Consider the following 13,249-nt stretch of genomic DNA (forward strand, 5'->3'; position numbering starts at 1 on the left):
AGAGATGTTCCTTGTTCATTCGGGATTTCAAGATGAATGATTTTAATAATGATTTCCAGATTAATTTCAAAATTAATGTAATGCAGTACCTACAGCGTATTATACCATTAACATGGCAAGCATATTTGTTTAAGATGACATGCTTATGGATTAAGAAAAACATATATTTAAAAAAAACTCATCGAAAACATTAAGCCTTTGCCTGCCGTTTTATGATAGGCCGTATGACTTAGTTACCTATGCAAAACAAATTGTAAAGACAATAGAATGTTAAATAGATTCAATACAAAATCTCTTGTACCGGAAACGAGGTCGCGTCTATGATAAGCGTCTATATGTTCCGGATGTTATCAATCAACTACCCAATATTGGTTTATTGGGGCAGTGATCTTGCCGAAGCTACGAAAATACGTCTAATTGTAGGATTGTAGCCCATAGAAACTACAACGTGATATCACAGAGCCCACCTTGGCAATGCAACCTCATTTAAAAATCGGCCATCTTTTTCAGAATTTACAGTTGCCACGCGATAAAAATGTCGTAGTTACTGTATTTAAGTAGTTCTGTTTATATTTACGAACAGTGGGTTAGAAACCTTCATGGATAGTACAGTTAAAAATCGAATGAACCAATAATTAATGACGTTGGGACTTAATATGACTAGGCTAGGTAAGGTAAAAATACTCAACAGTTATGCCGTTTCGCCAACGCCATCTTGTTTATTTTTATTCTATCGGATTCCAGCGTTCCTCTATATAAATAAAAGTAGATATATATAAATAAAAGTAGATGTATAGGGTCTCTATAGACTTCGAAAGGGCTGGACCGATAACGGAATTTATTGGATAGCTTCGAATTGGCTCAGCGGGTGATCCTATGAAGTTTGGTAGCGATGGGATGAAAGCCAGAAATGGTTTAAGTAATAGGGTTATAGTTCTCAAGGTATCCATGCGAATCTATGGCTGACCGAACGTATGAAGTTTTCTTCTTGCCCACATATCCCACATTATGCGGGTTTCACAGTATGCCCTCTTTTGCCATTTGGGTCTCTCCTACATACAGTGACCATTCGGAAAGTTCTTTGGTAGGACAGTACTGTTTTTTAAGAAGCTGTCTTTTTTAAAGCATAAATATCTTGTTTTTATTTATTTGTACTGTTTTTCAGTGAAATTTAAATTACACTCAAATTTAATTTTTGTATGGAAAAATGTAGTATAATTGTTATAATATAGTTATAATTAAGTTCGCAAATAATCGTTTAGAAAAAAACAATTATGTGTCATTTTTTTTTTGCAGTCCACCGCTCTATCAACTGAGCTATCGAAGATGTAATGTGTCATTAACTTTGGAAGAATATTGAGCGTAAAACAAAACCGGTGTTACCGATAGAATAGACTAGTCGACTAATGTAAAAATCGATTGCTGACCGTAATGTTTTTTTTTTTTTTTTTTTTTTTTTTTTTTTTTTTTTTTTTTTTTTTTTTTTTTTTTTTTTTTATTGCTTAGCTGTGTGGACGTGCTCACAGCCCACCTGATGTTAAGTGGTTACTGGAGCCCATAGACATCTACAACGTAAATGCGCCACACACCTTGAGATATAGTTCTAAGGTCTCAGTATAGTCACAACGGCTGCCCCACCCTTCAAACCGAAACGCATTACTGCTTCACGGCAGAAATAGGCGGGGCGGTGGTACCTACCCGTGCGGACTCACAAGAGGTCCTACCACCAGTAATTACGCAAATTATAATTTTGCGGGTTTCATTTTTATTACACGATGTTATTCCTTCACCGTGGAAGTCAATCGTGAACATTTGTTGAGTACGTATTTCATTAGAAAAATTGGTACCCGCCTGCGGGATTCGAACACCGGTGCATCGCTTCAACACGAATGCACCGGACGTGCTAAAAACTAATAACTAAACTAACCTATTATATTATACTACTATATTATAGTAATAGCGTAGCATAAAACATGACGCTTTCCCCCACTGAGTTTCTCGCCGGATCATCTCAGTGGGTCGCGTTTCCGATCCGGTGGTAGATTCTGCGAAGCACTGCTCTTGCTAGGACCAGTGTTAGCAACACACGCAGTTGGAAGCTGATATAACCTCTCAAGGCTATCAGCACAGTTAGGTAAAAAAGGCGCTTTCAACACTAACATGTAGGTACAGGTCGCTCAGTCTCGGCTGAATGTGGGCCATATTATATGGCCATTGTTTTTTAATAACCTATCTCGTGTTAACCAACATATTAATAGTTTTTATAGGTTTTTTTTGCACCTTGTCCTGTTTTTTGATACAAAAACAATGGTCACCGTACGAATACGAACGGTGACACGATGTATGTGCAATACATCATATGTGCACCGTTCGTATTAAGTATTAAAACTATACATTGGGCTACCAAATGTTCACATGCCATTTCAGGTCTTTATTATAATCTATAATATGACGACCATGTTGTACACATACTTGGATTTATTTAGGAGTAAAAATATCATAGAACTGCTTACATCACAATTCTCTGTACAATCCTGGTCAACATAATCATTACATCGAAAACCGACTTCCACTACGGCTAATTTCCTCCACCATACCACTTATACATTCTAACTTTATTTTTGATAATAATTTGTGCGAATAACTTCTTTGCTCTTAAGGTACTTGTTACTTTTATATTATAAATTTCTCAAACATTAACTCCACTTCCGTTTGTTTCAGGTTACAGTCCGGAGCACACCAAAGATACAATGGTGATGAACCATAACTTGAACAGGTTTGTATACAGAATCTTTGAGTATAGCAATCTCTTCGAACTGTCATTTGAGTGTAGTGTTTTTATATTTTTTTTATTTGTTGCTTAGATGGGTGGACGAGCTCACGGCCCAGGTTTTTTTTTTTTTATTGCTTAGATGAGTGGACGAGCTCACAGCCCTCCTGATGTTAAGTGGTTACTGGAGCCCATAGACACCAACAACGTAAATGCGCCACGCACCTTGAGATATAAGTTCTAAGGTCTCAATATAGTCACAACGGCTGCCCCACCCTTCAAACCTAAACGCATTACTGCTTCACGGCTGAAATAGGCAGGGAGGTGGTACCCACCCGTGCGGACTCACAAGAGGTCCTACCAGTAGATTCATTCGCGAAGCAACTACTCTTGAGTTGTTAGGTCTCCTTTGAAGGCGCTCAGGTAACTGTTAACAAATCCCACCCCTCCTGGCTGAGCTCTTGCTCGCCCACCTGCCCTGGGAAACCGGAAAGGCCTCCGGGCCACCAGTAATCTCTCAAACATAAAAAGAGCTCACGGCCCAACTGTTACCGGAGCTCATAGACATCTACAACGTAAATGACGCCACCCATCTTGAGATATGAGTTCTAAGTTCTCAGTATAGTTACAACAGCTGCCCCACCTTTCAAACCGAAACGCATTACTGCTTCACGGCAGAAATTGGTGGTGCCTACCCGTGCGGACTCAAGAAGTCCTACCACCAGTAATGTAGTTTGTAATAACACCAATACTTTTGCGATTGACGGAGCGTAATCATTATTCACGAAGTAGTCTGAAAATCCATTGCAGTTGGTCACGTTTTACATGATTTGCCATTCAAGGAAAGTTATAAAGTGAATATGAATATACCACTAGAGATATAAATTATAGAGAGTTGACGTTTAGGCAAAGTGGCTGATCGTAAACCCCTATGCGGCATGATAAGAGGACATTCTGCACCGACCTTAATGTGGGATAGGAGCAAGAAACAGAAGAAAAAGGATAATTATAAATTCACCAAACAATAAACAAACATAACCTATAGAATACTATAATATACTATATAACCATATGAAACCATTGATCTCTAGCCGGCAGCATGGTTTTGTTAAGAACCGATCTACGATTTCCAATCTCCTTGAGTATAAGCATTACCTGTGTCAAGCTTTTGCCACCAGAGGACAGGTTGATTCTATCTATACGGATTTCTCTAAGGCTTTTGATAAAGTTTGTCATCGATTACTTTGTCGCAAGTTGTTTTCATACGGTGTTCATGGAAATTTGTATCGATGGATTTGTTCGTATCTGGAAAATCGAAGTCAACTGGTGGCATTGAAGGGTTTTGTTTCTGCTCCGGTGCAGGTTGGTTCTGGTGTTCCCCAGGGATCCCACTTAGGACCCCTCCTTTTTATTATTTTTATTAATGATTTGATTGAGAAATTATCTTGCAGTTGTCTTTTGTATGCCGACGATCTAAAGGTCTATAATGTTATCTCCCAGACATCCGATTGTCTCGCCTTACAAAAAGATTTGGACATTGTATCGGAATGGTGCAAGGTCAATCACATGCATTTAAACATAAATAAATGTTCCATAATTACGTTCACTAATAAAAAACATAAAATTATTCATACATACACAATTGAGGGCGAGACACTAAAAAGACTATTCATAGTTAAAGATTTGGGTATCTACTTCGATGAAAAACTTTCATTTAGGGAACACTATGAACAGATTACTTCTAGGGCAAATAAGTTGTTGGGGTTTGTATTGAGATCAACAAAAGATTTTAAGAATCCTCGGAGTGTTTTGTATCTGTACTTCAGTTTAGTGAGAAGTGTATTGGAATACGGCAGTCCAATATGGCCCCCTAATTACAGAGTGCACATTAACACTATTGAGCGTGTGCAAATGAAGTGTTTAAGGTTATTAAGTTATCGTATACAACCAGGCCGCTCTGAACTTAAATACGAGCAAAGACTATTAAACTATAACATGCAGTCACTAGAAGATCGACGTACGTGCACTGATCTGATATATTTATATAAGATAATTCACTCTCTGTTGGATTCGCCTGAACTGTTATCTCAGATTTCACTAAACATTAAATTTAGTGCTCGGAGGGTCAACCAAAACAATTTGTTTGCATTGCTAATTTACAAAAACAATATATCTTACTATAATCCCATTACCCGAATGTGTCGTACCTATAACGAACTGGCAAGGTCGTCACCTGAGTTAGATATTTTTACTTGTAGGTTAGTTTCGTTTAGAAAAATGTTCAAGGGCATCCTCCACTTTATTAATAGGTAGGTTAATGTAATTGTTTAATGTATTATATTGTGAATATTTTTTTTTCCTTACATTATTCGTTAGATTAGTTTTTGTTATTGTGTTGTTTTGTCATAATTGTAAGGAACATTGTTATACAAATTCAGCACTATATGTCTTGTTTTGTCGTGCGCACATAACTTATGTTGCAAGCCAGATTTTGTTTCTTTTTATTTGTGTTTTTTATGTATCTTTAGCTTGTGATGTGTATTGTGAGCCTAATAAAATAAAATAAAATAAAATAAATAAATACTCCAGTTTTCCCGCTAAAATGGCAGCCATTTTTAAATCAACGTATCGAGACTATCAAACCACATCAAATTGACATTGAATCGAACATTCATAATAAAAAGTTCCCGAACAAAGACAATTCATAAATAGAATGTAGTTGATCTATGGACGATGAATTGTCATTGTTTGTATTGATTCGGAATACGGATACACGGGACCGTGGTCATCGAGGGCTGACACGAACTAACAATACACCTTTTTGCAATACTACAGGAAATGACTGATGCCAACCACAATGTTTCTTTGTAGGATTATCGTATAATCGCATAGTCAGTTATAATTGTTTTTAACGATTATTTTATGAGATACGAATACGTACTTTTACGTTTTGCGATTGATGAAACTGGAAATGTTTATTTTGAGGAAATTAAATGTATCTTCGACTGCTCTACAAATCTACGGCATATTTATAAGTACATATATTATATAGAAATATCTGGTGTCATTTAAAAGTTGCTGTGAATAGCACCGGGGGTCTTAATATGTATATTTCAGGCGTTTTGGCATGCGATCCACGGAATCCGTTGAAACTACAACGTGACAATCCCTTAGGAAATGAATTCGGAACCTCCTTCAAGCCAGCACGCATGATTATCGACCTTGAATAGACAAGACATCCAGATTGTGGCTATCAACACGCTCTACCACTAGTAAATACCGAATAACAATCACAATATGTTGGTATAATATTTATTAGGAGAATACTATTAATCTCCGGCACTTTGCTACCTTATTTTCTGGCAAATCCCCACCTTTTGCAATACCTACGCGGAGAGAAAGGGCTTATTCTAGGCAGATACATATTCTTCATTATTGTATGGATTTTATTCGTATTCCGGGCAGTTCAAGGTAATAAACATAATTTAATCGTAGTAACGGACGTTCTAATATCTGATTCTACCTTTTCGGGTGTACGTGCTATTAAGCGTCTATAAATAGAAATCGATTTTTCGTTTAAAAAAATCGATTTTGCTAGAGCCAGCTGTTCGTAAGCTGTGCGCTATTGTGCAGAGAATGCGCACGTGCGTCAACGTCAAAATATAGCGGTAAGGTTACACAATTTAGTCCATAGACTTGCTCTGTGTATCGGCAACTTATTATTATTTCAATGTGGCTTATTTATAATACATTTAAAAAATGAATTTATTTAAAAGGGTATATGGAAATATGGAAAATGCGTAAAATTAAGTAAATCTTATGTGCTTTTAATGTATATGGGAAAACTTTAAAAAAACAGCTATAATTCTCAGTACACGTAAAAATTAGAATACCTTCAAAACTGAAATGCAAAATGTTTTGCGGCCGTAATGGGCAGGGTAGAATAAATGAGTCGACTATTAACAAAGGCGGCAATCTGACTTTTGGACAATGATTGGTAAATCAGAAAAACGAATTATTGACTTTGTATTCCATTGGCAGTCACAAAACTCTTCGGAACGACATCTTAGATAAATAACAGGTTAACTATTAACCTTTATTTAATGCAGGTTTTGAACCGTATTCTTTGAAGGAGACGATTATATTCAAATAAATCTGTATTGACATATCAATAAAATTTTTTTGTCCAAATGTACAGATTGCCGCCTTTGATAATAGACGACTCAAATACGCGTAGAGCACACAAGTAAAAATCTATTTCGCCCATTCTTTTTATCCCCCGAAGCGGATATAGTGTAACCACTAAACTTCCTGCGTAGGGAGTAAACGTCAATTTGTGTTCACATTAAGGATGTTCACTCAAAATTTAGTTTTTTTAATGAAAGCGGTGTTTTCTGAAATTAAAATTGAAAAAAAAAATCAGCAAAGGCCTTACAAAAATATAAAAATGAGACAAGAAAATAAATGTGAACATAATGAAAGCCACTGTACGGGTGCGAACGAGATGAACACTATTTCTTCTTCTTTTTTCAGTATGGCAATCTTGCGATGCCGTTGTTGCCAGCGTCGAAATTTTTATTTCAATTAATCTCATTACAAACATACACTTTGCTAAATAAACAAGAGCAGAATGAAATGTTTCTTCCATTAGAATGAAGGCAATTTACTGAGTCTAGCAGATTTTTGCGAAGAACGCTTAATTGGCTACCATTATTGCACATTCAAACTCAAAGAAAGACAGATTCAAAAATTTTTTATTACACAACTCCGCTTTATCCGATAAAAAATCAGCACCATGTATAGTACAGTCTATATGAATTTCGAATCTATCTCTTAATGAATTTTCTATAAAATTATGTTTCTTATTAAACAACATACTGTATACAGTTGAGTGGTGAGTTCGTTCAGCGCTTCGAGTTTCGAGTAAACAGCTGAATATGTCCGTATAAAAGTTTACTCCACAATGAAGGGTCGGGTTTTTCTACAAGAGACACACGCGTTTATATTGTGACTTTTTTGCCTAGAGGGGTTATTCTGGTTCATCTTGACTGGTGGGTGAGCTCACGGGGCTCAGAAAGAATTTGCTAGCATCTGCCATAGCGAGAGCAGAGCTTCTCTGAGTCTATCATCGGAATCTCGACCCACTGAGAAGATCCGTCGAGAATTCGAGTGGTCTATGGAAAATTGTGGCAACACTCACGCTACCGTACTGTACAGATAACACAAACCAAACATAAGAGATATTGGTAGGGTTAGAACCTGTTCACGATAACCGATTATGGAACTATTTAAAAAAAAACCACCAATCCGCTTCGATTGTGATGAAACTTAGTACAGTTGTCGATCCAGGGAAGGTTTTTGTCATAGTACCATCAACGTGAAATAGATGGCTAGTGAATCAAGAAATCAATGTTTTTCCCAAAAATAGCCAGTCATAGCGAAGCGGTTTTTTGTCCCCAACGTAACTGGTGGTAGCTTAAGGGGCTATATCAGCTGCGCTCGGACGGGAGCGAAGCGTGAGCATATTCACTAGTAATCTATAAAAATAATTAACGTCATCGTCATGACGTCATCTACATTGAAACTTATAGTATGCCATAGATACTGAGAATCGGTACTTTTTTGCAATCTAGTTCAATTGCTTAATACTCTTGGTGAACATTACTTACCCCAATTTGGACTAGACGTGCGAGCTTAACTGAATAAAACTTATCCGGCAGTATTAAATCACTTTAGTTGAAGCTTAATTGGATGGCCGGTCTCACGGGCCATCTGGTTAGTGTTAAATGGTTAGCGGAACCCATAGACCTCAATAACGTAACCTTGCGAAATTTAAGTTTCAGTTTTATAGGGCAACGACTGCCTCACCCTTCAGACCGCATTTCTGCTTCACGGCAGAAGTCGCAACTAAGCAAACACAGTTAAACAGTCAAACTTCATAATTTGGAGCAAATTGAGCTTGAAACTAGGCCGATTATGATTCATCAACTAAATGGAACGCAGATAAAACTAAAAACTAACTTAATTTGCTAATGCCAATTTCAAAACATTAGCACTAACTCGATTCACAAATGGGTCGGATACTTGTGTCCTAATTTCTCATTCACGAAGCTTAATACGAATTAAGCTCGTGGATCTTAGGAATTAGGTTTGTTTTTGTATGAACCATGTTTCGATTCCCGGAATTAGATTGATGCAGTTTGCGGACTGCAGTCTGGGAGTCGTGAAGGTCTGTTCATAATACAACTGTGTTCGGTTAATACGGTAAATAATAATATTAATCAATAAAATAAAAAATAATCGGGAGTACAAATCACACAGTCTTGAGTCTTGAAGTCGTCGTGGCCTAAAGGATAAGACGTCGACAATGCAACGATGTTCGAATCCCGCAGGCGGGTACCAATTTTTGTAATGAAATACGTACTTAATAAATGCTCACGATTGACTTCCACGATGAAGGAATAACATCGTGTAATAAAAATCAAACCCGCAAAATTATGATTTGCGTAATTACTGGTGGAGGACATCTTGAGTCCGCACGGGTATAACCACCACCCTGCCTATTTCTGCCGTGAAGCAGTAATGCATTTCGGTTTGATGGGTGGGGCAGCCGTTGTAACTGTACTGAGACCTTAGAATTTATTTTCTCAAGGTGTGTGGCGCATTTACGTTGTAGATGTCTATGGGCTCCAGTAACCACTTAACACCAGATGGGCTGTGAGCTCGTCCATCCATCTGAGCAATAAAAAAAAACACGGTCTCCTTCAAACTATGATACCCCGTACGGGAACCAGAGACCTATACTTATATACTTTTAAATATATACATAGATATTAAACAAGATATTAAACACCCAAACCAATAGAAAACGAAAGAATGTTTGCTCGATGTGAGAATTTATAATAACTCGCCAACCTTTGGTCCAACAATCACAACAGTAAAAACGCTGCACAACAGTAAAAATTATATATTAATATATTCGTCGCTGCCTCCCTAATGGGCTTATCTAAGTATGTATTTTTGCAAATGTATAGACGACCGAAATATATCATTCAAAGAGTGAATTATTTCTCAATACAAAAAAAAATTTATCAAAATCTAATGAAATTACGACCAATTTTATCGAACTAATTTTACTCTTATTCACTAGTCCTTTTTTTTTCCCCTACCTAAGCTGGTAGCCTAGAGAGGCTATTCCAGCGGAACCTTAACTAGTAGGGGAGCTCACGGGGCTCAAACCTGACGACGATGCTAACACGAACCCTAGCAAGAGTCGTGCTTCGCAGAATCTACCACCGGATCGGAAACGCGACCCACTGAGAAGATCCGGCGAGAAACTCAGTGGGCTGTGTCTGAGAGTTAATTTACTCGTCGAGCCCTACGTCGCAAGCGACGGGTTCGACGAGAACGGTGACCGATGCTTGAAGTACCTAGAAGCACCGTTAGTGGATCGGGAGGATCCGAGATGACGTGTTTTGGGCGACGTCGACTGCTTTCCATTCTGTCCGCAGGATCGGGAATGTAGTTGCCGGCGGCCACGATGAGAGGGTTCTCGTGTCGTGCCGCTTTATCGAAGTGGCGCAACGACGCCGACTGTAAATACTTACTGACGGACTCTAAGTCCAGGTCGTCATGGAAGTCGACGTTCCTGACGAACCACGGGGCTCCGACGGCTATCCTGCAAAAACGGGATTGAATAATTTGGAAGGATTTTAAGTGAGCGAACACTACACTTGCATAGGTCATGACGGGGCGTATGCAAGTTTTGTAGAGTGTCACCTTATTTCTAAGGGACATTTTACTTCGCCTACATATCATCGGGTAGAGACGTCCTAGAATGAAGGCGGCATGGTCGCGTACCGTCTTAATATGAGGGCGGAATGTCATCCTTCGGTCGAGGGTGACGCCTAAATATTTGACCTTCGGGGCCCACGGTATGGGCTGGTCGAACATCGTGATTGGGCGAATCGCGGATGCGGAGGTGTCGACGCGCCTAGACGGGAGAGGGATGCTCAACGTGGTGTTCGGAGGGCGACCGCTGTGCTTTTCGTGGGGTTGATGTCGATGCTAGTTCTTCAGAACTTTGTCACCTATTTGAACTTATTTTGACCTGGTTATTTTAGTTATTTATCGTGACTTTTCAATTAGTTTTGTTATTATTTTTTATTTGATGATGCACTATTTGCATTTTTTTTTGTATCTATAATTGAGGTGACATTCCACCCTGCCTATTTTTGCCGCGAATCAGTAATGCATGTAATGGTGGGGCAGCTGTTCTAAAAACTGAAACTTAGAACTCATGCCTCTAACTGCGTTGCGGCACTTACGTTGTTGATGTCTATGGGCTCCGATGACCAGCTAATGCCAGATAGGTGTTGAGCTGTTCCACCTATCATAGTAATACTTTTTTAATAAAAAAACTCAGATATGGATGTAAGTACCATTAAGTAAATACAAACCTGTCACGAGTTTACAGATGACTTCATTCGAAGGACCAATGAATTAAATTGTAAAATAAAAACAAAGCCCACGGCATTTATCAATAAACGTTAATTGCTGATCGAAGAACGTAATGTGAACCCACACGGATCTACTACAATTCTGTATATTTCGGTTGCGAAGGAATGATGCATTCCAGTTCGAAAAGTAATGCCTTAGATATCGGCATTCCCGTGATGACTACGGGCACTAAGCGATAAACACATAGACGTTATGCAGTATTGCTGAAGTTCACGAGCAACTGTACTCACTCACGATCAGCGGGGTGGCTTCTTATTTACCGTATATACCCCTAAAGGCAAAACAAATGTTTATTGAGTAGACCGTAAGCTCGTCATCCAATCGAAAAAAAAAACCAGAATTTAAAAAAAAATCGTATTATATCCTCACGTCGTATGTGAACGAACCTTGAATTTTTTATTTTACGTGGTTTCATACAAACGACTTCCGGTTATGAGATAAAGTTCTCGTGTTATGAAATAAATTTATAGCTCGCTGTCTAGTTCGCGGGATGGAGCTTGTTAAAATTTTAAATGGGCGGGTAAACTGTATATTTTTTATTTATTTTTCAGTTTCAATTAACGTTAATAAACTACTATTATACTATAGTTTTAAAACTAGTTTTTTATATCCACATTAACATCGTGCAGAAAGAGTGTTAAATATTTTTTTCATTTATCACAAGACATCAGTTTGGCCTCTAATATTACCGATTTCAACAAGCGACAGAAACATTCATGCACGTGCGCCGCTTCAATTAAATAACCTAAAAGTTGCTTCAATATTAATGTAGTGTATAAAGGATGTTGAATGCACGTTGAATGTAACAACTGATCAACTATTTTTGTTTTCAGTAATGTCAAGTCTGTTCTACATTACACACACAATAAACTTACGCTACACACGAGCCCGATTATAATAAATTTCGAAATCACTCTCATTCGGTATCGTTATGAAACACAAAATCGTTATAGTATTTCTGTCAATCGTACTTTAATTTAAAAATAATAATACTGACAGCCGGTGGGTAAATGGTCATATCCACATAAATATCTTTTCAGGAATGGATTCTTTGGCAGACGGCCGAAGCGAAACGGCACACAGTCGACGGGAGCGTCGCGCCGTGTTCGGCTCGCGCCATTTTCATGACGCTAACGCGATATTATAAATTCTAAATTCGAAAATTTTAATTTAGCGACGTGAACCAGTAATAAGTGAAAAAAGTTTATTAATTCGCTTTTGTTTTCGGAAAGCGTTAATTGTATTTTAGCTGAAGAAATATTTCGTAAAGTTGGTGCGGTGCTACTTCTATTAAAAGTTACAAGAGTGTCGTGCTCAATCAAACCAAAACAGAAACATTTTATTAATTAATTTGGCATGTTACGTTCTAACTAAACTTATTAAATAAAGTTGTATGGTTTGTAATATGAAAAAAAAGCACGAAGAATACATTGACCTCTAGTAAATTACGTCAAATACAAAAATATTTCCCTACCGGAATTCGGTAATGGGACGTTGCTGATGACAAATTGTATCGTACATATATATAAAACTCTTCCCCACATTTCGTGTTCGATACATAAGCGAATACCTTATTTTACGTAAACACAATCAAATTTTCCTTTTTCTGCTATTACACACACAAAGCAAATAAAAATCTTCAAAACATTAAAAAGTACTATAGTTATTATGCTGAAATTATATCAGTAGACACTAATGAAATGTAACATTAAAATTAACAGTATTACAACACGTATGCGTTATGAATCCTTTGTAATATATTTTTAACAACAACAAAAATCATAATTTCTTACACATAAACTTTAACACTGATTTAAAAAATCTTGTTTGATGTAGACAATTTTGTAGCACGGTACAAATATCTTGATCCATTAGCGCTTGTGATAAGCAATAAACAAACGGAAGCGTGTTTACAACGCACACTAATTTGCTGAATGAATCAACGACGCTGTCTCATGA

The 13,249-nt window shown here is 37.6% G+C and overlaps 1 protein-coding gene across 10 annotated transcripts in view; it reads left to right on the plus strand.

The window, feature by feature from the left end:
* Positions 1-13,249, plus strand: part of pyd (zonula occludens-like protein polychaetoid) — a 128,838-nt gene that overhangs the window by 24,995 nt on the left and 90,594 nt on the right. For all 10 annotated transcript variants that reach the window (XR_016323332.1, XM_089728725.1, XM_089728722.1 and 7 more), the window contains exon 2: positions 2,722-2,776. Coding sequence is in view for 9 of the 10 variants with exons in the window: in XM_089728725.1 (XP_089584851.1) it covers positions 2,722-2,776 (55 nt within the window). In the remaining variant the exon portion in view is untranslated. The remainder of the gene's footprint in view (positions 1-2,721; positions 2,777-13,249) is intronic.

Source organism: Bombyx mandarina, chromosome 07 (genome assembly GCF_030267445.1).
Source record: "Bombyx mandarina strain Sakado chromosome 07, ASM3026744v2".
Classification (NCBI taxonomy): domain Eukaryota; kingdom Metazoa; phylum Arthropoda; class Insecta; order Lepidoptera; family Bombycidae; genus Bombyx; species Bombyx mandarina.